Genomic DNA, 26,663 nt, shown 5'->3' with positions numbered 1-26,663 from the left:
ACAAAGCAGAGTGCAGGAGCTGACGGTAAAGATCTGTGTTGTTTATACACAGGTCTCTCCCCCGTCAGTGATACTCGGCGATTGACAGCTGAGGCTTTGAATGGCAGTGTGGCACACGCGCCCCCTACCCAGAACTGCAAAATCGTGTGTGTGTGTATATATATATATGTGTGTGTGTGTGTATATATATGTATATATAAATGTGTGTGTGTATGGTTTTGTGCAGCTGTGCCACCCTGGGGGGCAGTATTTCTGCTATAGGGTGGCGTGGCAGCGGTTAACTGGAGTGCACCTTTAAAACCTATGTTCTTTACTTTATTTACTATGCATGCACATTTATACTGCTCATATAGGAGTACACACAACTGCTGGAACGCAAGTGAAGGTTTTGCCTATGGCAACCAAGCAGGCTTTCATCTTTCAAGGAAAATGAATATTTTTGCTGGGTGTAGGTGAATAGTCTAGTTATGTTTTAGTACATAAACAGTGCATACTATTAGGCAAAACAAAGTAACATAGGCTATTATCTGTGACTGTTCTAAACTGAAGAAAAGATTGAATTTAAAGGCTATGTTCTGCTGCGCTTTACGCGTTGCGTTTTAGTCTTTGCACTGGCTTATTTATTCAGCCTAAAAGTTGCCATTTTGGCGTATTTACCTTTTAGAATAACCAAAGTGATTTTTGTTGCAGGTTTTGTGAGTTATGACAATCCAGTTTCCGCTCAGGCTGCTATCCAGTCCATGAATGGCTTTCAGATTGGAATGAAACGTCTGAAGGTCCAGCTTAAACGCTCCAAGAACGACAGCAAACCATACTGAACTGTACTGCCCTGGGAAGTGAGCGAGAAGGATGTTCTGGTAAGTGTGGGATGGAAAGGCCAAACCAGGATTTATGGCTGGAGGAGAGCACTTAGTGAGAACATATACAGACTCTGCTGTGTCTCTCAGCAGCCCCGAAGCATCTCCATGTACTAAAAGCCAGAAGCCTCTTTCCCTCCTAAAAGACTCTGGGTACAACGTTTTGTTGTGTGTTTTTTTTTTTTTTTAATTTTGCTTCACATGGAAGAACGGCTCGTACTACTTGTTTCAATTGTTTTGGAGTTTAGGTGCCATATCAGTGATTTTTTTTTTTTTTATAATATTGTTTGGACTTTTGCTGTGTTTGTACAGATGTATGACAAGTACCAGCACCAGAAGCCTTGAAAAAGGAGAGAAGAGCTCCTGTTTTATTTTTCTGGCATTATATAGCCTGTCTGCTCAATGCTCCACTTGCCATTCTGCTGCATTTCAACTGCATGTACACTCTGACCCTGAGCTGTTGAGGGTCACTCACTTATGTAAATCTCCCCTCCCCAGGTCTGTCTTGTGGTACAAAAATACTCCTTTTGCTGGAGTTTTTCTATATCATCCTGCTTATTTTCTTTTTAGTTTTGGCTGTTCATAAATTTGTACATAAAGCACAATTAAGGTTGCCCCTTTTAGCTGTTTAAAATACACATGATGTTCAGTAGCCTTTAGTGACTGAATCAGATTTTTGCTTTCAGAAATTGTCTGACCACTGAAGAGAGGTTGGTTGCTATACTTTGCAGCATTAAACACCTTCAAAGCCACATCCTTTTCTGTCCTCGGCCTGTCCACATGCTGAGAATTTGACATCACTGAGTCTCTGTCTTTATGGATTGATCGAACATACCTTTGTTCCTATTAATAGCAACCTGATCAAGGTTTAGAGCCTGTGTCAACAGGCTTTTGTTACATCAGTTGAGATTTTGCATTTTTATACACATTTACAGGAATGCAAAAGTGCACATTTCAATGAATTCTGAACTATCTCAAAAGTGTCTCAAACAATACCACGCCATAACACAATCCCAAAGCCACTCAACACGGGGCCTTAGGATGGTTAAAGGCTTACTAAATCCATGTGTCATTTTGGTTTACAAAAAAAATAAAAGAGCTATGGCTCATGTTCAGTAAAATGCATGTAAAGATTTTATTAGTGGATCAGAGAAATCATCTTGATAAAGGAGCTTGGATTTTTCATGTCTTACATCTCAAACTACGATTGGCCCCTTCTCAGCTTAAAATTTCTGGGATTAGGTGATCACAGAGAGCACTCAGCTACTCAATAAATTGAAATAGCAATATTGTATTTGTAGAAGTTTTGGATTGGTTACCACCTTCCACCAGCATTTTTTTTTCCTTAACTGAACTACATGGTGGATAGTGGTAAGCCTTTAGCTACAAGTCCCGTCTGGTTTGGTATGGAAAATGGTCATGTGTCAGTGTGTCAAGAATCCACAGAATGGGATAGGCTGAAAATAAGTGATTACATTCATATTTACCTGCTGGCACTTCAGACTGTCAAAGTAACTTAAACTTATCTTTTTTCTGTACATGCTTTAAATAGCAATTCTGGCAGCCATAAGCACAATATATATACTTTTTTAAAACTTTCTAGAACAATCAATCTGGTCTCTCACCAGACTTAAAAATGTTTACTGGTAACTTTACCACTCTACATGGCAAGTGGGCATGGCATTGACATATAAAATGGGGGTCTCTCAAGAGTTCGCGGACTGGTGTCTGGTGTTGCGTAGTAGAATAGAGTATTTCATGTGCTTGTGTGTGTATGTACTCTTTTGTGCATACCTACATACATGTATCGTGACATACGTGCTGAAGAACTGCTAAAACTTGAATATTGTATACTCAGAGAAAAAAGTGTTTTCAAAGTTTTGGATTTGGTATAATGTGAAACGTATTGAGGCTTCCAGGCTCCTGATATGATCTTTTATACAAGTGTATAAAAAAAAAATAATCAAACTGAAAAAAAGATGATTGAAGGAAAACAAGCCTGTTAGAATGACATTTCTATATTTTTATAGAGGTTTTATACAGCTCGGATGAGTGAGCAATATTTATTGCCTAAATTATTTCACTGGAAAGAGATTTTGTAGAATTTGGAAAGACGGTTATTTTATTTTATGTTTTATACAAAGTAACTCTGCATTATGTTTATAAGGCATCTTACAGTGTGTGGGGATGGACAAATAATCCTGCCCAGCAGAAGAGTCTGGGTTATAAATGTGAAAAGACGTCTCCTCCTGACTTGTCAGAATTGAAATTCTTCACATCTCAGCTTACAATTTGCCTGCAGGCTACTGAACTCTGCTTTTCAGAACTTCTGCCTATATAACAGATTTTTTTAAAGGGTTAGAAGAAGTGATCGGGAATCGTAATGAGGTCCACGCCCATCCCTTGCTTGGGGAGTTCAGCAACTGTGATGTCCAGTTCAGTGCATACTAATGATACTGCCTGCTTGTGAGGCGTGAGCAGATTGCTTGTTACATAGATGTGAAACAGGCATACCCATTACTACATTCTGTACTGTAAGGGCCTGATCACACCATCACCGTGCTTGACTGGTCCTATTGATGGCTGCAGCTTCACCTCATTTAATCATTTCTGCTGGTGGTGTTTTGTAGCTGTCACACCTGGAAATACTCATTTCCAATCCAAAGTGGAAGAACTTGTTCCCACAGAATAGTTTTAAATGCTGGTCTTCAAAAGGAGGAAGCATTCCTATGTTCTTGAAGTAATCAGAAGATCTGCTTGCAGTTTTAATGAACATTTCAGTTAAACATAGGCATTTTATCCTCTGTGATGTAGTTAATAATGGTATATGCAGCATGCTCTGTGCTGGCAAGGCCTCATTCAGATGAGTGCTGCTGTCTGTTGCTTATGAATGAATGCCTTGTTTTTGTGGCTTCAACCACCAAGTGCTGCATGCAGGCAGCCCATTTATGTCTATGGGGATGCGGTGGCTGCACGGATACGCAGATTTCTGCCTTTAGGGCCATTCATCTGCACCTGCATGGCCATCAGATGCATCCCAATAGGCATGAATGGGCTACCTGGCATCTGAAGTCCCATAAATAAGGCTCTCATTCACAGGCTGTGGGTGTCGGCGCCCATCTGAAGGAGGCCAAATGTTTACCAATATGTTTTACATATGTGCTGCTTTGAGGTATTTAACAGAAATTGCTTTCTTGGATGTGTCCCAGTTTAAATGTCCTGATGTGTACACCTTTTAAGAAAGACAGATCTGGCAATTTTAAACCCTTCCAGCTGAATATCATCCATGTGTTGGTGACCCAGTCATTGTAAACAGTGGCAGTAAAATTACCAGGTGGTTTATTCAACATTCACATTCCTTTAGCTTGTTGTCTAGATGTCCTTGTAATAGTCTTAGCAATTTTGGGTAATGGCTAAATTAGAGCCATAATAATGAATTTTAGAGTTAGAAAATAAAGAATAAAGTAGGGTGGTATGGAGTTTTTCAATAAGTGTTGTCAGTTAGTGTTTGAATATTGCACTTTTTCGGGTTCTCACCAACTTTATCCATTTGTACAACCAAGAGAAGTCTAGTATCTGAATTTTACCATTTTGCAATACTGATCTCCATTGGTGTTGCGGTAGCTGGGAAAATTGGAATTCCCTTACACCTATGAAACTACAAGAATGCAAGTAAACAGGTTTTAGATCTTCTTGCAACAAACTAGTGACACTTAACTTTGAGATTTAGTAGGGTTTGTTCTTTTTTTTTTTTGCTCCATTCAGCACTAAACTATGATGTGGGAAGCTAGATTAACGATGGTAGCCTGTTATGTAGAGGAAGTCTGAAGAGCAGAGTCAAATGGTCTTTCAAGTAATTTGCAAATTTCTCTTGCTTCCTGGTAAGTTGTCTTTTAAAGTGTTCAGTCTATTGCTTGGCAAGCTTCCACTAAAGAGCTTTTGCTCTCTTGCTGTGTGATTGAGTGTCTTAGTTACCTCTCACTTGTCTGTTGCCTTTCTTCCAAGTCAGCCATTCATAAAATGGTAACGTATAGCACAGTTCTGTCTATTGTGCCGTGGAAATGCTTGTTCAGGAATATCCTGCACCTTTTTCCAGAAACAGCTTGACTGGAAGCAAAAGAAACCTGCAGGTGGAGCAACAAAACGATATCTGACTGTTTCAAAAGTTGCAACATAACATTTGCTTTTTGCCACACATTAGTGAATACGCTTTCAAAATGGGAATTTCTGTCCTTGACTTAGTCAATGAAGAACTTTGCGGGACCTCCTGCAAAGAGGTGTTCTATAAAAAAGGGGTTACAATTTAAAGTCATCTCAGTTAGCTTTCAAAAAGTGTTTGTGCCATTCATAGTCTAGATGTCACCATTGTTTCGGAGGTGCTAGTAAATGTGATCATATAAAACCCAGTGTTTACATGGAGTGGTTTGGGTTTTCGTCGGTCTTCCCACCGCCGCTCCTGTCCCGTTTTGTGTCCGTGTGGGTTGCTGGGCTAACTACTTCTGTTGGGATCCTTTTTGCATGGTGATTCTAGTCTCTAATTTATGTCTGTCGGGTGTTGTGTCCCTCCCAGATCCTATCACAGTCGTGTGTACATGCGTGTCACATCATGTTTCCCTTCAAGATACCGAGATCCACCAAGCTAGTAACCTTGGTCCTCGGTGTCTCTGCATGTCTGTATTGAGCTAGGCCATTGTGTCTAGCTGTGTCTTTTTTTTTTTTTTTTCTCTGTGATTTGATGTATTGCGTTGTGTAACTCAGTGCTTCTCCCTGTTTCTCTGGTTTGTTTTTGTTTTCTAGATCCCTTCCTGCCATTTGTCCATCATTGTGCCTCTAAAGCATGTCGGTGTGGCGTTCAAGTACATCGTCCAAATCCTTGTTTCTTCAGCTTCTTTGATGCTTGAACTCTCACCTCTGAACTTGTGTTGACTTTTTTTTTTTGTTTGATGCTAATGTGTATATTTTACCATGTTGTGTTTTTTTTCTCTTTGTATGTTTTTTCTTGCGTGTTGCCAAATTGGCTTTGCTTCAAAGACTGCGAAGAGGGACACAATATTTAAAAAAAAAACAAAAAAAAAAAACAAAATCTTGCATTTGATTATTAAAAAATATATATAAATCTATTTTTCTAGAAATTCATAAAATAACCACTTAATTTTGGGATGATACTTTGTACCTAATAATCTTTTGAGCAGGCCTAACTGGCACACTGTTTAATATTCGTCTTTTATTTTTTGTTTGTTTGTACCAACCAAAATTCAATCTGTATGTCCTCTCTACTTGAGCTTAGGGGGCTTCTTTGTGTTATTTTATTTTTTAACCAAACCTTGTAACTAATTGGAATCTCTCCAAAAGAGTCACATTTTGCTGTTTACAGATACAAGAAAAGCTTTTGTTTTTTTTCTTTTACGATATGGAGTGTGGTAACTTTGTATTCTATGCCCCCTTCACAGCACCTGCAAGCATAGCAGAACTTTATGCTTCTATCTGCCTACTAAATTTTTTTTTTGTCCTTCTGGGGATGCTTTACTTACTCTATATAGCAAAATGTGACCGCTTTTGTTTTCTCTTTAAACTGTGCCAAAAAACAACTACTTTGCCTTGTCCTGTACATTTCTGTTAATCATCTATGCTCAGTTTAATACACGCAGTATGTCCCTCTTAGGGGCAGTCACTGAGTTCATAGATCTTGTGTTTTAGAGGTTAAAAAGTACAAAGCGGGCTGTAAACATCATTTTAAAAAAAAAACCTGTTTAGCGTTGTCCTTTTTAATTACTTTGTGTGTATGTGTGTTGACTAGATGTGCAGTTATAAGTTATCTGGGCTTGTGTGTTCAGGCTGCACTGGAGATTCCTGCCCCGACATGCAGGGTAGCTGTGCTGTATAACAGCACAGCATGTTTTGGTTGGCACCATAATGATTAACTGGTGACCTTCAGAGGTCTTCTAGAAGCCCTAGTTTGATGGTTACCTTAGAAGAGCTTGACGTACAGGCTGCTGAATATTTGGTGAGGGCTATAACCTGACAAGAAGGCTTTGTGTGCAAAAAGTGGAGGAGAAATGGTTCAACAGGAAGAATCTTAGTTATGGGCAATGACTAATTCAGTCCTCCATTTTTTCAAACATAAAGTCCACTATCCTCTAAAGAGAAGTAAAGGGGATATAAAAAAAATCTGTTGTAAAGTGACCTGCTTGATCTGGCTTAATCCACATTGGTATCAAGAATCGGTCCAAGCAAAACCATTATTTTGGTTTTGAGTGGGCCGAACCCCGCACACTGCCATTGGATTCTTGTGTCTCTTAAGGTGAGGTTACCCCACTACAGTTCCCGGGCTCTTACCTGTAACACAAAAAAGATTTGATTTTGCTGCCCCAGTAGGTGGAATTTTACTCTGCTTGCAAAATTTTCTGAAAGCTAAAAAAAATAATGTATGTTGGAGGTGGGCAGAGCTGAGAACTTGGGTATAGAAACCTCACCAGAACATCCAAAGCTTTCCTTTCATTTTCTGAGATGTGCTAAAACATTTGGAATATTGTTGCCAAGGATAATTGCGCATCACTTTCAGACACTTTATAAACGTAGCCATGTGTGTTTCTAATGACCACTCCAGTGGTTTTCTGCTACAGCCCTGAGTCAGGTGTTGTCGCGATCCTCAAAGCATTCTGGAAAACTAGTAAAGTCCTCCAATGTCACGAGGAGCAGTGCTTTGGTAAACCAGCCTCCCTTTGGTGCTTCTGTGTCCACAGGGTATGACCCAATTTTGGCTTGTGCCCTTGAGCTTCATTTGGAGCTCGAACGTTTACTTTATTTTATTCTATGAGGCAGGAATTGGCACCAGTCCAGTCTAACACACAACTCTGCACAGGGCTGCTCACAATGCATAAGCCGACAGAAGGGTATACCTCCTTCTCTTCCTCACAACCTGTCTCTTTGGTGAAGCGCTTATTACAGAAACAAAACACCTGAGAACTATACTCTCTGGAGCGAAATCAATGCCAAAAAAAGGCTTTCTTCTGACTACTTTAAAAAAAAAAAAAAAAAACAAAGTTCTGTGGTGATTTTATGCATTGTCATAATGTTACCTCTGCCTTCCTAATAATATCTGCCTGCTTTTTGTGAATAATTCTATATAAAGTTGCAAAAAAGAAAAAAAGAAAAAAAATCTTTTGGAGACAAACCTGTGGGCTTTTTTATTGGTACAAACTGATTGTAGTTAACACTAGGATTTTGTACAGTTTTTTGCCTTTTTTCTACTAGAAAACAATGTAAAGTGATTTATTTCACAATGTGAAGTCGAAAAAAAAAATACGTTGCCACTATATGACCAAGATGTCCTTCTGTGCTGCCGTAACAGGACTCATGAAATCTCCACTATCCCTTCCTCACAGATGCTTTTCTTAATTGTCTTGAATTAAGTTTTGTTTTTGTTTTTTTCTGATTTGCAAAGCAAAAATTTAGTTTTTCTTTTTTGTTTTGTTTTTTTGTTTCTGTGTGAAATTGTGTTGTAAAATGTAGAAAATATGAATTTTCTTTAATGGTTTAAGAAGATAAAAAAAAAAAAGGTAACCACTACTGCATAGCTGATCGCTGCGTTTGTGGATTAAAATGAATTTCTGTTTAAGTTTGAAACCAGTGTGTCTGTGTTACATGATTAACCCTTTGTAAACTTTAATTTCAACACCCCTCCCCTTTCTCCCAATAATTACTGATGTTTTAATTGTGCACAAACATTACACCAACATACACAGTTCTGACTAGAAGTCATTTTGTATACAAAAAGTGTGGTACCTTCCTTTGTTTGTTTGCTATTAAACTGTTTGAGAAGACAGTGTGGTCCGTTTTATTTCACAACATGACGACAAAACCCAAAGTGACTTGATATTCAGAAGGCGGTAAAAAAACAATGTCTACTCTTTTTGCTGTTAACGCCAACCTCTGGGCAGCTTTTAAAATTCACTCTGGGTCAGACTTTTGATTGCTTTAGGTGGGGTTTGCATTCCCATACAAGTTTATGGGACTGCAAAACACGCTTCAAGCAGGTCATATGCACCTGTCAGTGGATTCTGAATGATCTTCAAAGCCTCTTAAACTCATGACATCAACACAAGCCTGTTAACACTGGAACTTTTGGTATCTCCTTCACTAGTAAGGCTCTAATGCTTGTTTACGGTGATTGAGAGTAATGCTTGCCTTATTCCTCAGTCCCTGGCAGCCACCCCTCTCCTTCACACTCATTGTGATGACATCCGCAAAGGAGCAGCCAAACAACTGGTGAAGAGGAGCAGTTTTGTCAGACCAATCCATCGGTGGGAAGGGAGCCTACAAAAGCGAGGAATAAGGCACATAATTCTGTATATTCCATCTCATCTAGACTAAACAGGTACTTTTAATATCTGGGGCTTGCTATCTAGGAAGCTGGGGTCGGAGTTGAGGGGCAGAGCAGCTATCAGAATGTTTTTTGTTTTCTTTTGTTTGTTTTTTTTAATTGACTGATTTGGTTTGTACATATACTGAACCAGATTTACCACATTTTGTGGATAGGACTGCATCATCTTGTTAAATGTTCCTCTACTGTGTAATAATGTTATGGCATGCTGCAAGCCACTTCTTTCTTTTTCCTGGCACTGATAAGATATTTCTGGTCAAAACTTTGGTTTCAAATTAGAAATCCCTGTCAGGAAATATTTTCAGACTGAGGCAAACCCTTAGCTGTTGACTGCTGTAAAAAGTTTGATTTCCAGTTAATCTGTCCTGGTAACAATTTTCACTAGGACAAATATTGATCTTCCTCTGTGTGGATACAGAAAAAAGAGACAATTTAACCCCTTCCAATTGTATCCACTTCTACAAACAACTTAGCCAAGATATACACTATAGCAGTAAGTGAAGCAAATAAGTTCATGCCTCCTGTATATAGAATTTATAGGAAAACCTGAGAGAAACATGAGGGCTGCCGTCTCATTTTGCAAATGCCAGCTGTCATGCTAATACTCAAGTAGTTTGGGTCACTGACTTGCAACAAGTATGCAGTAAAGGATATCTGAATTATATGCATTTTTGTTGCACATCATAATAGCAAGACAAAGATGAAGGTTATCAATGACAATCTCCCTTTTTTCAGGAAAGTTTGGTACATTTCCTATTTAAATGAACAGCCTAATAGTTATAATCCTAATTAAAAGGTATGCGCTAATAACAAACTTATACAAAGGTGTATATCATAATCCAAAAAAAACATTTAGTGTTTTAAATAAATAATTATAGTGTCCAAACATAAATTAGTGTCCAAAAAAAATATATATATATTAGTGTCCAAAAAAAATATATATATATATTCAGTGACTTGAACCAATTGTGAAAAATCCACCACCAAAGGAGATTAAATGAACTCACCAGAGCTAATGGCTGGTCAGATTATAAACCAGCAACAGCACTTGTGCTCTGGGAGCAATGAACCCGATGTCCAAATAGATATGGTGATGTTTCAGACACTTCCGGATAATAATAATCACAAACAACTTTGCAGCCCAAGCTCTTACGATGAACTTCTCCACTCTTTCTCATACCTCCATGAGAGCATACAGTACACTCAGGGACAAAAAAGAGAACATAATGATGCAATACGTTTTTTTCAATTATCTCTTTAATAAAAAAGGTATAAGGAAACTCACAAACAAGGTGTCCAACAGACACCAGCTTCAATCGCAAAACAAGTGTGAGATACAATTACCGCTCACCGCGGATCTCTCCCATACAGCACAGAACAGCAAGGCTCTCTAACGTCCACATCAAGTAGGCTACGCCCAACCGACGTCATCAAGGGGCGGTAGTTATAGACTTGTAAATGGTTTGCAAGACCTTTTGCTTATATTTGTTAGAAATAGAGTTGAGCCATTCCAATAGCGTCCTCCATCTAAAGGAAGTGAGAGAGTTTTGGCTGTTCAAATCACGCAATTCCCAGTGTTATAACAGATAAATGCTGGTATTGCTTGCCATTTACTAAAAAAAATACCATAAAATCCTAGTTGAATATTTGCAAAAATTTAAATAGACACACCAAACTTTTGGAAAGAATTCTCTGATTTAGTGAGGCCAAAAATCAACTTTTTGGTGGAAGTGCAAAATACTTTGGAAAATGAACACCACCCCCACTGTGAAGTATGGTGGTAGTATGTTGTGTGAATACTTTTCATCAGCAAGGATTGGGAAAGTTGTCAGTTTTGAGGGTAAGATGTATTAACCTCCCTGGCGGTATGATTATTTCCGATTTTTGGTGCTGAAAGCGGTACCATTTTTTTGCATGGAAATATGTAGTTTTTTATTGTAGGCCTGTAATTTTTAGGAATAACTCACTGAAATCTGTCCGAACAAGAGTCTAGTAAACATCCCGGGTATGATAAAACTTGAAAGACAAAATCATAAATTATAATTTAATTAATAATCATAAAAAATAATAACATAATAATAAATTTAATTCAATAATATAATCAAACCAAAAACACTTAAATTTGAAATACAGAGGCAAATTCGCACATCGCTGAGCAAAGTCGCAAAATCGTTTTCAGTGTCTGACGAATTTCCCCAAGAATCATTATCACTCTGCAAGTGGTTCTGATTTACTATCGCTGTTCTCTAGCTGGTCTAAAACCGCTTTTGACCTAAAGGGACGCTTTTTGGACGCCATGGACTTTTCTAAGTTTCCAGGCAGAAAGAACAGTCAAAATGCAGGCAGGGCACAGGACAAAGCACTCGGGACAAAATGTATGTGAAATGCATTGAAACAGCAATGTTTTACTATATAATAATCATTTTAAAAAAAATGAAATTTTTAAAAAATTTTCACGCCCATATGTCCCGACGTCACAGGGACCGGAACACGGATGCCGGCATCAGCCGGAGGATATGGCCGGGGACGCTGCAGGGGACACATCGTGGGAGCGAAGGACAAGGTAAGTGCTGCAGGGACTCCCTGAGCAACGCCGCATGGTAAGCCCGAGTGTAGCTCGGGGTTACCGCTCTTGGTACTGAAATTGTACCCCGAGCTACACTCGGGAATACCGCCAGGGAGGTTAAGGCAAAAATACTGATTGGTTTTAGAGGAAAATCTGTTTGTCAGATTTGAGGCTGAGGCAGAAGTTCACCTCTCAGCAGGATAATGATGCTACATGTCAAACCAAAACTACAGCGGAGAGGTTGAAAATCAACAACCTAAATGTCATAGTCAAAGCCCAGACGTCAATCCAATTAAGAATCTGTGCCAAGTCTTAATTGTTCATGAAATGTTCCCATTTGACCTGACAGTTCTAGAGAAATTTTGCCAAGAGAAACAAGATCCAGTGGTTACAAAGCTTCTAAAACTTGCAACTATAATTGCAGCCAAAGTTAGTTTCTAAGGATTGACTGAGGGACACAAATTGTTGTGCAACAATCTTTAAGTCCATTTTCTTTCTAGTCAATTTTCTTTCTTGTCCATTGAGGGACACGAATTCAGATACTGTTGAGTTATACTGCTACCTACAAAAGGATTCGGCACTGGTAAACAAAATTGTACCTGTGCCACAGGATATCCTGTGCTTTACCCAGCATGCCTCAGGTTTATGCTATAATGTTCATGAAGGATGAAGACTTTTCTTCAGCTCTGCTGAGAAGTCTAACTAGTCCTTTTTTGATTATTCTATTGATGTCTGTCAAGATTCCTCAGTATATCACAGCTTGAGCTTGTCTCTACATAGCAAATATCCGAATTGGCCTGTCTAAGACTAACTTTGGAATGCTGTACCCAGACCAGGTGTACTGGATGTACCCAGCTATTCTGGAAAGTGACCTTTGGGTTCCTCATTGTGGTGTTTTCCACACGCTCATTTACTGATAAAAATTAGTCTGAGAATTTTCCAGGTTCAGAGCCGAGGCATTGACTCAGCATATGCCTCGTCTCTGATGGCTCACTCTGTTAACCTCCCTGGCGGTATTCCCGAGTGTAGCTCGGGGTAAAGTTTCAGCACCACAAGTGGTAACTCCGAGCTACACTCGGGAATACCCTGCAGCATTGCTCCGGGATCTCTTCTCTTACCTTGTCCTGCGCTCCCGCGATGTGCCCCCTGCAGCATCCCCGGCAATGTCCTCCGGCCGATGCTGGCATCTGTCTTCCGGGTTCGGCTCCCTGTGACGTCAGGACTTACGGGGACGGAACTGGCGGAAAATTTAAAAATGTCAAAAGTGACATTCACTAAAATCACGTGGTATTACTTTACTGTATCAAACCATTTCACATACATTTTGTCCCTAGTGCTTTGTCCTGCGCCCTGCCTGCATTTTTACTGTTCTTTCTGCCTTGAAACTAAGAAATGTCCATGGCGTCCAAAAAGCATCCCTTTAGGTCAAAATCGGTTTTAGACCAGCTAGAGAACAGCGATATTAAATCAGAACCACTTGCAGAATTGAGAGATGATTTGTGGGGAAATTCGTCATCAGACACTGAAAACGATTTTGCGACTTTGCTTATGTGCAAACTTGGCGCTATATTTCAAATTTCAGTGTTTTTGGTTTGATTATATTATTGAATTAAATTTATTATATTATTTTTCATGATTATTAAATTATAATTTGTTTTTGTGTTTCAAATTTTATCATACCCGGGATGTTTACTAGACTCTTGTTTGGACAGGTTTCAGTGAGTTATTCCTAAAAATTACAGGCCTACAATAAAAAGACATATTTCCATGCAAAAAAAATGTACCGTTTTGAGCACAGAAAAACTGACATAATCAGATCACTAGGGAGGCTATAGCTGTTTGAGCTGAAGGACAAGAAGCTACCTTGCCATTTGCACCATTGGGTGCCTTTCACATTCTCCACTGGTGGTGCTGGTTTTTCACCGAAGAGGTTAATGCTGAGGGACTGAATGCTGACATTGTTTGCTTGGTGGAGTAGTGTATGCTCTCTTTCTTGCCATTCGGTGTAGAGAAAGCACCATCCCTCTGCTATGTCATCTTCGCAAATCACCTCCAGGAACTCAAGCTGTTCCTGCTGCCCTCATACAGTGACCTGGTCACCTCTTAATACCCAATGCTTACCAGCACCAGTTACCTGGATCTGTGAATACCTGAGGCCCAGCCTTGCACTTTGGGCTTAGTGGTATCACTACCACATGGGCACAACATATCTGCACATAGAAACAGAGCGGACAGTCCCAGTGGTATTGATGACCCCAACCCATTCTCTATTGGTTTTGGGGACATTTGTGCAGCATCTTTTATGGGATTAGACACATGGAATCTGATTACCCTGTATTTATACGGTCTGCATCTTTATAATCTCCTTCAGCTCTGCCTGTTGAAGCTGAACCCCCTACTCTGTTGTCAGGTGGCCTCTGCTGTTCCCACTTGCTCTAGTCAATGTGTCAACTCAGGTCTCTGAAGCTGTGCCCTATCTGGGCCACCATATTTCCTTAGGGAAATCCCATCCTTGAGACATGAAAAGACATTCATGGTACTTAGCCATCAGCACCCCCTTCTCTCCAGACCCCTTGACCCGCCAGGTTATTGTGCAGCCTTTTGAAGATGGTTCTTCAAATGCATTTTCTTGATTTTTCCTTCAGGTGAATGCCCTGAATAGTACTGCTAAGATACCTGCCCGTAGTACCATGCCAACTGACGCTTTGCTGGATCTGGAGTACCGTGAGCTTTCTTAGGCCTATAGCTGGAGTTGGGTTTAGGCTAGATGGTTCTTCAGCTGGATTTTCCTGGAGAGTCCCTGCAGCACCTTTTTATGTTTTAGGGAGGATGTGTTCACTTCATCTTCAGCTCGATCTTGTGGCTTTATCTGTCTGGGCTTAGGCCTCATCTTCAGTTCTGCCTCCCAATAGGGATGGTTCTCATGTATCCTACCACTTAAGTCACTTTGATTTTGTAGTTAAAACACTTCTCTAGTGGACTCAGGACTCACTGCATATATAGGGTCTGTGGCACGTTTGCAGATCCCCAGTGTGTTTCTCCAGTAAATGTTGCTTAACAAGATTGGTATTTGGGCCAAACTCTTAAGTCCCAGAATTTTTGTCCCTCAGGGGTGGAAAGTGCCATTACATGTAGAGTGACTGGTCTTTCTCACCTGAACATGTTTGAATGTAGGTTCCCTCCTAGGGTTTGTCTCCCATTTTTTCTTTTTTACCACCTTATGTTATGGGCCTGTTCTTCCCTTCATGGTATTATGGTTAGCAGGTGCCCTTATTAGTATAGGGCTCAAACTCAGCTTGCTCATATTCGGTTCTTGGTTCACCAGGTGGCTCCTAGGCTGCATGCAGGCTCCTGTTCTAATGGTGGGCCTATTTGGTGATTGCTGCTGTGTTGCCCACCCCTTCAGTCAGTCTACTTTTGGACATCCCAACAGTATTGGACTTCCTGTAGCCCTCCATGGATGAGAAAGAAAAGAAGATTCTTTACTTGCTATAAAATCCTTTTATTCGAGTTCTTTGTGTTTCTGTTCAAGCCCATATTAAAGTTACTGTCTTTCATTTGCGGCATGCTGAGTAGAGGATGGGCTATCCTGGGTTTAGCCTACTTTTTTATTAGTGCCATTCTTACTGTAGACCTTTGACCCTTCATGGACTCAAAAGGATTTTACGGTCAGTATGAAAATTCTGGTATGTTGCAGTGAAGTCGTTTGCAACATCAGATTGTGTTTGGGAAAAATCCAAATTAAAGTGTATGTTTTGGCAAAAAAAAAAAAAAACCACAGTACATCTCTGCAGTACATACACATATTTCGATATTTTGTACTAAACTAATTGTTGATCCTGACAGAAATCCTGTGATCTTCTAACTTTCTGTTGTGGGCTAACAATGTGGTCTTTGTTTCACTGAAATCCCCAGCATTGTTTAACATTCCTGTCCAGCTCTTTTCTGCTGGATTACTGAATCCCCTCATTTTCATAACTTAATGAGGTGTTCTGTAACCCAACAAGAAGGACTAATGCACGGCTGGCAATGTTGCTTGGTTGGGTTCCTGTGTTGCAGAAGCACCATTGTCAGCCTGCAGCAGGAGTAATTACTGGATTATTATCAGAATTAACAGGTACAGTTGTGTTCAAAATAATAGCAGTGTGTTGAAAAAAGTGAATAAAGTTCAAAATCCTTCTAATAGCTTTTATTTCCATACACACAAATGCATTGGGAACATTACACATTCTATTCCAAATCAAAACATGAAGAAAAATATATCAAATTTGTGTTGTTCCTCTAAAACAATTGAAGAAAAGTGAATATTAGACTGTTCAAAAAAATAGCAGTGTTTGTATTCTTCTTTACAAACTCAAACATTCACTATATAAACTGAAAAATGTTTGAAGATTTTGCTTTCCTTTGAATCACTTAATGAATATTTGGTTGTAGTCGCACTGTTTCTGAGAACTGCTGTACATCTGTGTTGCATGGAGTCACCCAACTTCTGGCCCCTGTGATCAGGTATTCCAGCCCAGGATGATTGGACTACATTCCACAGTTCTCTATTTCTTGGTTTTGCCTCAGAAACTGCATTTTCAAGGTACGCTGTTCTTCTGAACAATGTCTGGAACGATCCATTTTCCTCAGAATTTCAGAGAGAAATGCACTGTAACCAGCATGTCCAACATTTGCTGCCTTCCGTCCTTAACCATTAGCCGCCCGGCCAATGGCCGTTTGGCGGCTTCAGATGTGCTCCTCCATTCTGGGTGCACGCCATTTGGCGTGCTCCCGCACATGCGCCGTTTGCGCTAGTGCAGAGCGGCGCAGCAGTGCGATCTGTCGCCGTCCGTGCACCTCGGACACGGCCGATGACAGATCCGAGTACCGGCTCCAGTTGCTGGTACCATGTGACCTGCTGTGACCAATCACAGCAGGTCACATGACAGTTGTATACAATGGATGGCTTCATTCATGATGCCATCCGTTGTATACTAGTGCCTAGCTGTGAATGGTCACAGCTAATCACATGCACATGTCATGTGATTAGCTGTGACCAAATCACAGCTAAGCACAAAAAAAAAAAAAAAAAAGCTGAATGAATCGATTTCATTAAATGCTTGCTTATAGCAAAGTAATTATTTGCTATAAGCAAATTGTGTAAAAAAAAAAAAAAATACTGATCACTTCCCCAAAGTAGTACAATGTTACTATGGTAACATTGTACTATTTTGGTCATAGTAAAATATGAAAAAAAATCTTAAAAAAAATGTAATAAAAAATTAAATATAATAAAAAAATATATATATATTTTTTTTTTCATACTGTCACCAGTCAGTGTCCCTGATCACCGCCATGCCAGTTATATGATGACGCTGTACTGCACTGGTGACAGTATGTAAAAAAAAAAAAAAATAGTGAAAATAATTTTTTTCATTTTCGGAAAAATTAGGACAAAAAAATACAACTTCAAAAAACTCGCCATGCCTCTTATGAAGTACGTCGGACTGTCTACTCTGCAAAAAGGGGTCATTTGTGGGATATCTGTACTATTCTGACATTCTTGGACCTCAAGAAATTAGATTGGCCGTCAGTACTTCAGGATTGATCAATATTCAGATCTATACCATAGTTTGTGAATTCTATAACTTTCCTACAAACTAAATAATACATCCTAATTTGGGTTATTTTCACCAAAGACATGTAGCAGAATACATCTCGGCCTAAATTTATGAAGAACAATTATTTATTTGTAAACTTTTATAACAGAAACAAAGAAAAATGTGGGTTTTTTTTCAAACTTTTTGGTCTTTTTTTGTTAATTTAGCAAAAAATAAAAACCCCAGCGGTGATTAAATACCACCAAAAGAAAGCTCTAGTTGTGTGAAGAAAATGATAAAATATTAGTTTGGGTACAGTGTTGTATGACCGCGCAATTGTCATTCAAAGTGTGAGAGCGCTGAAACCTGAAAAATGGCCTGGGCAGGAAGGTGTAAAATTGCCCGGTATTGAAACGGTTAAATAAGGGCAATAATTGCCACCTGTTTTTCAAAGAATGAATGACCTCACTAATAGAACTCCACACTGCTATTATTTTGAACATGCCCCTTTCAATTAGTGATTCAATGACACAGAATCAGCAGCATGCATGTCATGACTGTTGGGTCTGTTGGATTTCTATTACTCTACTACACCTGCTAGTAAATTATTTGCCATGTAGAAATATTTCTACCAAAAACAGTGATTGATCAGGTAAGTGATGTCTGACTGCTATTATTTTGAACACAACAATATGTAGTGCCAACAGTTTACATAGGGCAGACAGTACAATTACAATACAATAAATTTGGGGGTCACCATTGACCATATCATTATGTAATTTTCTATAATGATATTTCAGCTTTTCATGGTGGATGTACGGCTCCACGTGACTGGCGGTCACTGTTACCTTTAGCTGAGGGCCTCTGTCCATCCAGGTGTGAATCAAATGCCCTATATGTTATGTACTGGTCTTATGGGAGGTCATCAATATCACCAACCGGTAAATACTGCCAGCCTTCTATTTCATTGTTTTTGGGGTTTGTTTTTTAATTCTATGTATTATAATGGTCATATAGTGATAATGTGTTCTGGACCTAGTTTTGCTCTATTTTAGAAATTTATACTTTGTCTCCCTGAAGAAGTGGGCTTTGTTCCGTGAAACGCGTTGGCGTAACGAACAAAGTGTCCACTTGTACTTCAATGCTGGAGCAATTAACAGAGTATTTTATCAGCACCAAAGATGTCAAGGAATCATCCTAAGAGTATCGTTATTTCAATCTGTAATTTATAGGGCAGCACAGTGGCTAAATGGTTAGCACTTCTGCCTGGAAGTGCTAGGGTCGTTGGTTCGAATCCCAGCCACAGCACCACCTGCCTGGAGTTTGCATGTTCTCCCTGTGACTGCGTGGGTTTCCTCTGGGTACTCCGTTTTCCTCCCACACTCCAAAGACATGCTGGTAGGTTAATTGGCTCTTGTCTAAAAAGTATGTATGAATGTGAGTTAGGGACTTTAGATTGTACACCCCTTGAGGGTTAGGGACTGATGTGAATGTACAATATATACTTATAAGCGCTGCGTAAATTGACGGCGCTGTATAAGTACCTGAAATAAATAGTCAGTAGGCTACATTTTCAACAGATTTGGGCCTATTATGATCTATGTGTCCTATTGTCATGCCCCAGCAATATGGTAGTTTTTTTAACTCCTAAAAAGCAGTGAACTTTTCTTCAACTTTTTTTTTATTATTTTTGTATAGTTTTTGTTATATATGGTTTGGTACCTTAAAAACTCCATTAGCTTTTTTGGTTAGGGGATTTTTTTTTAGTGTTTCAAATCAGAGGTGTGGTACCAGTAAAACATTCCTAAAAGGATCTGAAGATATATTGTCTGCATCTCCCACCCCACTTACATTTATTGTACAATTACAATACAGTAGGAATTGAATTCAAGTTTACAATCTAAAAGGGAGTGGCAGAGGTACGAAAAAAGACATGACTTCAAACTAGCGGAAGGAAAGTTCAAAGCTCGCCTTAGAAAGTATTATTTTACCGAAAGGCCAGTTGATGCTTGGATTAGACTTCCAGCAGAGGTAGTGAGTCGGTCAACAGTGAGTGGATTCAAACATGCTTGGGACAAGTCTAAATCTTAATTCTTCCACCATTGCTTTGTGGCTCAGTCTACTCATTTCTAGAGCTTACGCCCTCAAGGAACTGGTTCCTCCCTTCCCTTTTTAGGGCCCATTCCACCAGATCTGTCAGTGCTTGGCTTTTCACCATTCAGAGTGTTTTTTGCAGGTTTGAAATGCCACCACTTTTTCTTCTGTTCATACTTTCTCATAGATTTGCTGAGTGGATGTTCAGGTGTTTCAGACTGTCGAGTGTTTCTTTTTTGTGGGCCTGTTTGCTATGTTTTCTACCTTTAAATTTATTGCTTGGGTTCCATCCATGGTTTGTGAATTACTGTCCTGCACAAATAACAACATGGGAAGTTTTGACATACAAATACTATAGCTTGGTGTACGGTACAGGGCACAGGTCCCTCCCCTCTGTCTCCTGTTTCTCCTTGTTCACCTGAATATAAAAGCATATAAGCCATGGTCTATGGCTTGTCATGTACTGCCAAGATGTGGAATTTATTGCTAAAGCAAAATTCCCATTTTTTTCAGCATTTTCAAAAGCATTCTATGGTCACAGCAGCCATGCTTTCATTTTAGCATTATAGCAATACAAAAATAGCTTGACAATTTTTTTTAAACTTATTTGAAAAGTCTCTCTTCAGATGGTGAGTGCTGCTTGTCATCTATTTCCACCAATTCCCTGCATGCTTTGCAGCCTATCCTCATTCCTTTGGTTTACTTCCAGTTTTTAGGAATTACATATACCATGGTACTTTGCTGCCTGCAAGGAGTGATCCTGTACTGATTGAGTATCGTAATAAATATATGTGTCAGAATTCAAGGAAGTAAGTGTATGGAGATCTTCACAAAGTAAGTTTTTTTGTTTTTATTTTACATGAACTTCAAGATTTGTTCAGATTAATAGGCGGAAGCGTGAAATAATCGGAATACAATGTGGAAATAATTATATGGGTTTACATTTTGACCATAGATATGCTATAAGAAGATAAAACACATGTAGCGTTGCATTTATTGCAGATATTTGGCCCAGACGTACAAAAGTGTAACATTGTAAAAAGTGGGAAAATTACAAGAGAACTGAACATTCTTACAAAACACTGTACAAATTTAGACTGATTATTACAATGCAGTTGCTGCAATTTTTCAAAACAAGTGCTAGGTGGAAAGTCTGGCCTTTATTTTTTGGTGAAATATTGGCAGTACCATACGGTGGTGCAATTTTTATTACAACACTGGAAACACTCCAGTGATTACACTAAACTGCCAACACTGGAAAATCCATGTGCTTGAGTATGTTGCATTTCTTAGGAAACGTTTGCTGTAATTCAGCATCTGTACCAGTTAAGTCAAAGTGACATTTGAAAGACTTGTGTGATAAGGGATTCTGGAACATTATTATTATTATTATTATTATTATACAGTATTTGTAATGTACAGCGCTGAGTGAACTATTGGCGCTTTATAAAGGGGGACAGAACATGTGGCAGAACAATACCAATACAATGCAAAACATGAGGGGATCGAGGGCCCTGCTCTTTCGAGCTTACAATCTAGGAGGGAGGGGGTGGTGGCACAGGAGGAGATAGCTGTGGGGGATGGAGTGGTAGGAAGAGTGGAGGAGGTTGGCAAGTTAGCAGGGGGTGGGGTAGGCTTCCCTGAAGAGATGGGTTTTCAGGGTGCGCCTAAAGGAGAGGAGAGTAGGTGATAATCTGATGGGTTGGGGCAGGGAGTTCCAGAGGATGGGTGACACCCTGGAGAAGTCCTGGAGGCGGGCATGGGAGGAGGAGACCATGGAACTAGAGAGAAGGAGGTCTTGTGAGGAGCGGAGTGTGCGTGTTGGGTGGTACTTGGATATTAGGTCAGTGATATAGTTCGGGGCAGTATGGTGGACAGCTTTGTACGTCAGCGTTAGGATTTTGAATTTGATCTGTTGCGCAATCGGAAGACAGTGGAGGGATTGGCAGAGGGGGGTGGCGGAAACGGAGCGGTTGGAAAGGTGAATGAGTCTGGCAGCCGTATTCAGGATCGACTGAAGCGGGGATAGCCAGTGGCGAGGCAGGCCAGTGAGGAGGGAGTTGCAGTAGTCGAGTCGTGATATGATGAGGGAGTGGATGAGCTGTTTAGTGGTTTCTGGGGTTAGGAACGTGCGGATTTTGGCGATGTTGCGGAGGTGGAGTCTGCACGAGTTTGTTAAAGATTGGACTTGGGGCTGGAAGGATAGGTTGGAGTCCAGAATGACACCCAGTACTCTGGCCTGCAGGGCGGGTTTGATGGTGGCGTTGTTGGATGTGATGGAGAAGTCTTAACAAATAACTATTGGTCCTAATTTTTCTGTTTTATTCAGGCAGGTCTTTCTTCAGAAATGAAGCCTCTTGGAGGCTTCAACATTTCAACTGTTTGTGTCTGAAAGATGTGACCCTATTGATAGAATTCCATTTCATTCGTGGTCTGGTTGCAAGTCAAATTTTTAGATTCTCCCTAGTTTTTAGTACAAGGTAGATAGAGAATGAATCTCCTTAGCAGGCACACAGGCAGCAATGAAAACACAGATCCTGACCCCTCACCGTTTTGTCCATAAAAAAAAAAAAAAAAAGTAATCCGATAAGGTATTGTAAAATAACACTTATAGTAATTATGCTTTTGAGCTTACATTAGAATGTGAAGAAGCGCTACTTCACTTTGTCATTTTTTTGAGCAAAAAAAAGAAATGTGCCGATTCGACTGATGGAAGAATCACTTCCAATGTGCTACTGTGTTCTCGCTTCTGTCATCAGAACATATTGATCAGTGTTGCCAGCTATAGTCAGCGGCAATAATTGTTTGGAAAAACCCCATCTGGGTGGTTGTGCCGAAGTCTATTGATAGATCAACTTCTATACCAGTGTTTCTCAACCTTTTTTCAGTCAAGGCACCCTTTAAAATTATGGACAATCTCAAGGTACCTTGTTAACATTCTACACAATCTCAAGGCACCACATTCTAAAATGTAAAAAACTATTCTAATAGTTTTACATAATGCAGCAACATCCACACATAGGACAACCAACGTTAGAGGTGATTTATTCTTCTAAAGCAAATATTTCTTTGCTAACTGGTACTAAGTATACCAGTGTCTCTCCTTTAGTTTCTCTCACTCAGCTAATGTGACCCTACTACTGAGGGGGAGGGGAGGAGCAAACAAGGATGCTGTGCAGGCGCCCAATGTCCTCATCAGCTATTCATGTAATTGTTTTTTAGGATACCGGCAGGTTGTAAAAGTGCGCAATGAAAACCTATGACTTTGTGTAACTAAAAGGCGGTCTTGATCCACCTAATGGCTTGTATCCAGTTTTTGGGTAGTTTTTAAGCATATTGCGAAGGCACCCCTGAAAAGGCCTGAGGACACCCTGATTGGGAAAGGCTGTTCTATACAACCAGGCTGCTGCACATACTTCGCAATTCATTTGGTTGCTGCTGATCCTCCCGAATTTCAATCCACGTATGGCTGACTATAGTGAATGCAGGACCCTGCATTCACTATGTCTGGTCTCCTCGGACCGTGCATTCACTATCTGGTCTCCTCGGACCCTGCATTTACTGTATCCGGTCTCCCCGGACCCTGCATCCACTATATCTGGTCTCCCCGGACCCTGCATTCACTATATCTGGCTTCCAACATTACACAGAACATGGAAATTACATTATATTAGTAAATATAAACTGCTAAATACCTTTTCTCATCAGCAGTTATAGCAGTCTTGTGACTTCTATCAGTGTTCAGCAGAGCACTGGTTAAAGCATGTAGGAGGAGTTTTCTTTCTGATCTAGGAGGATGCAGGACACCTGACCCCTGTCTGGACAGTGCTTTTTGGCCCGGTGCTGATCACATGCACTCTCCCAAGAAAAAACACCTCTCTAGCGATGCACACCAAATTGATCATGTGCAGAGTGTCTCCACACAATATGTCTTATTAGGAGATAAGAGGGGGGCACTGGAAGAAGGGGAGGATCAGAGAAGTCGGGATCAAACAGCGGTTTTACACAATGCAGGATTAACCCTTAGGTTCCACAGTGAGTATATCAAGCATGCTTTACTTCAGATACAGAGTGAATTTACTGTTGTGGGTTTAGTAACACTTTAACTCTCTAATCCAGTCTTTCCCAACCGTGGTGATGTCAGTGGGCATCATTCAGTAACTAATGCTGTAAACACCCTATGCTGCTAGCTGTACACATTCACCAGATATTTCTCCCCTGCTGCAGAGGATAAGAGAAATGTTTTAATTGGCTGCAGTGGGAATGAATGGGGGAGGGGGGTATTGAAAGGGGTGACGGGAGTGATGCAAGGCTCCCAATGGATCATATCCGCTTAATACAGAAGCCTTTTGCAGGAATGGTTTGCATATAGGGAAATTAAATTCACCATACGCAGGCCAATAAGAAAGAGACAGATCAATGGGAGCATTATCTGAAAACATCCAGCAGTGTAGGGTAATAACTTGAGTCTAGTAGATAATACCTGTCGGTTGACTGTAGGTAACATTTCCATTTTAGACTGGGGTACCTTGAGATTTTGCATACTTTTACAGGATGTCTTGGGTGGGAAAAATGTTGAGAGATGCTCTAGTCTTCTATGCTCTTTTGCACATAGTAATTCCACAGGGCACTGGTGACTGATCCTGTCGGTGGCACTGAACAATGGGTTCAGCATGTTTATGGCTAGCTTTGTTCCTGAGGGATAATGCTCTGACAATACAAATAGTTGGGACACTAAGCGGTGTCACTGGCAGTGTTGCCAAGTCTGGAAAATTCCTAACGCCACTGTGCAGCTTAGGCCATCACCGATCTTTATGCTCGCTGTAGTCCTGCACTGCTGGAACACCCATAAATATACATGATGTATGCAGAAGTCCCACTAGTTCATTGTAGTAAACAAAGACGCTGAAATAACACACTGGGAATCTTTGTTGAGGGATGATTTACAGCTCTTCACAGAGGCAATAAAGTTTACATTTAAAGTACATGGAAATCCTAACTGAATAACATTACTGTGGTAACACTGCATTTCAAGAAATGCCACTCTTTGAAAATAAAATATTTGCTTTCACCGGTTTTGCTTTTTTCTTTCCATACTGTTGCATCTCATAGCTGCTGATCGCCTGCAGCCTCTTTCCTGTCTACATCTAATCGTAGTGATGACTGCGTGTCAGGGTAGGTTTCCTGATGCTGCTAACAGCAGATCATGCCTACATTATGTGCATTTAAACAGACTCTTGCCTTCAGAAGTCTCTGTAATAGGGTGACAACACAGGAGCACAACTGGGAGACATGGACAGTGTGTTGTCACCCTATAACAAGAAGTGCTTAAATAAGGGCATTCATGGAAGTCTTACCAGGTATTATTTTAATTAAATCTGTAGATTTAGAAAAATTTTGAAAATTACTTTCGAAATCAGATTTAATATGTTAAAGGTTAATTAAATGTTATGTTAGTGCTTGAGCTTACATATCCTTTAAAGGGAAATAACAGTGAATAAAACAGTGACTGCCATTTCTGACGACCTGCTGATAATACCTGTTGGCTGGCTCTCACTGAGTAAGTACACTTACAGCCTAAATTTAGTCAAACGTTCAATCAAAAAAAAAAAATAATAATCAGCACAAGGAACATTAATTACAGTGAGTATGTTGTGTCTTTTGTTCTGCTTTAGTTGAAATCTATTATTCAATCCTCCTTCCTTCCAATCTCCTCTGTAATCTTCTGGTGCAGTAGGGGCTAATAGAGCCAAGGGAATCGAGTGCTGACTGTGCCTGCCCCCTCCTCCATTCATAGAAGATGAACTAAACTGAATAAAAAGCAAATTATGAATGGGAGAGGTGGCCCTCTCGGTCATAAACCTGTCTTCCCCTCATAGATTCCTTTTCATACATAGAATCTCTTGCTAGGTCCTTTGGCTCTATAAACCCCCAGTATACAGGAAGATTGCAGTGGCGGAGGTAGAGGTGGGTCAAAGAACCGAAGATTTTAACTAAACAAGTAACCAGCAGCCCAAGGGACACATCACATTGATTGTAAGTAATGTCCCTTGTGCTGAATGTTTTCAAATAAACTTAGGCTTTACAAAAAGTGCACCCCCCCCCCTTCACTAACTTAACTCGGCCCACCACCCCTCCACTGATGCATATTTACTTCAACAATTGTGGCCAATGTTTGTTTACATGTTGCACTGCAAGTTGTCAGTGTCTTGACCACACCTAGATATGTAGATGCTCAGGACAAGGCCCCTAGAAGTGTACAGGGAGCTACTCTGCAGGCGTGACCAGGACACTTAAGACTTGTACCATACATTAAATGCCTGGCTGTTGGATATAGATACGTATGCATCCAGGAGGGAAGGGAGGGGATGGATGCCAGCATGCACGCAGTGAAATTAGAAGAAAGTCAGAACTTTTGATTGTCTTGCTTGTTCAAGGTCAATGATTTAGAAAATATTGATGTCTTTTGGATCAAGTGGACTGCTAATCTTTTCAATAGCAGTCTTTATATGTTCTTGGTACCAGTTTCATTTAAGATGAATCTCTGATTAGGCAAAATACCCATGTGAGAAGCCTCAGATGGAGGCTGCCATTCTCTCTCCTGGCCTACCTACCAGGGAATTAAAGCTGAACTTATGTCGCTCCATTGCAAGGGCCAACTCTACCCCTGATCCAGCTTGGAAACCCAGAGTAGGACAGTAGAAGCTTCCATCTACAGTAAGGTTTCTGAAGCAGGCATATAAATTAAACCTGTGTTGGAAGACAATTGACAGGCAGATTAGCTGCTCACAATGTACCTTCTTTAACCACTTGACTACTAGGCACTTACATCCCCTTATTTACCAGGCCAATTTTCAGCGCTGCCGCACTTTCATTGACAATTGCGCGGTCATGCAACATTGTACCCATATGAAATTTTGATCATTTTTTTCTCACAAATAGAGCTTTCTTTTGGTGGTATTTAATCGCCACTGGGCGCTTTACTTTTTGCGCTATAAATAAAAAAAGTGCAAAAAATTAAAAAAAAAAAAAAGTTTCTTTGTTTCTATTATAACATTTTTCAAACAGGTAAGTTTTCTCCTTCACTGATGTGCGTTGATGAGGCGGCACTGATGGGCACTGATAGGCAGTACTAATGAGGTGGCACGGATAGGCGGCACTGATAGGCAGCACTAATGAGG

General features: G+C 40.1%; 1 protein-coding gene across 13 annotated transcripts in view; it reads left to right on the top strand.

The window, feature by feature from the left end:
- CELF1 (CUGBP Elav-like family member 1) overlaps positions 1-9,188 on the top strand; it is a 69,740-nt gene extending 60,552 nt beyond the window's left edge. For 12 of the 13 annotated variants that reach the window (XM_089675809.1, XM_089675806.1, XM_089675810.1 and 9 more), the window contains 2 exons: positions 691-857; positions 5,655-8,680. In XM_089675809.1, the coding sequence (XP_089531935.1) occupies positions 691-818 (128 nt within the window). In that variant the 3' untranslated portion in view covers positions 819-857; positions 5,655-8,680. Of the gene's footprint in view, positions 1-690; positions 858-5,654; positions 8,681-9,056 lie in introns of those variants that run through there. The other variant, XM_089675807.1, reaches the window with a different exon arrangement.
- Positions 9,189-26,663: the final 17,475 nt, after the last annotated feature.

This window comes from Staurois parvus, unplaced genomic scaffold, assembly GCF_062004578.1.
Source record: "Staurois parvus isolate SC_StPar_1 unplaced genomic scaffold, SC_StPar_1.0 ptg000159l, whole genome shotgun sequence".
NCBI lineage: Eukaryota > Metazoa > Chordata > Amphibia > Anura > Ranidae > Staurois > Staurois parvus.
Note: the sequence above shows the minus strand (reverse complement) of the source record. Positions and strands in the feature narration are given on the sequence as shown.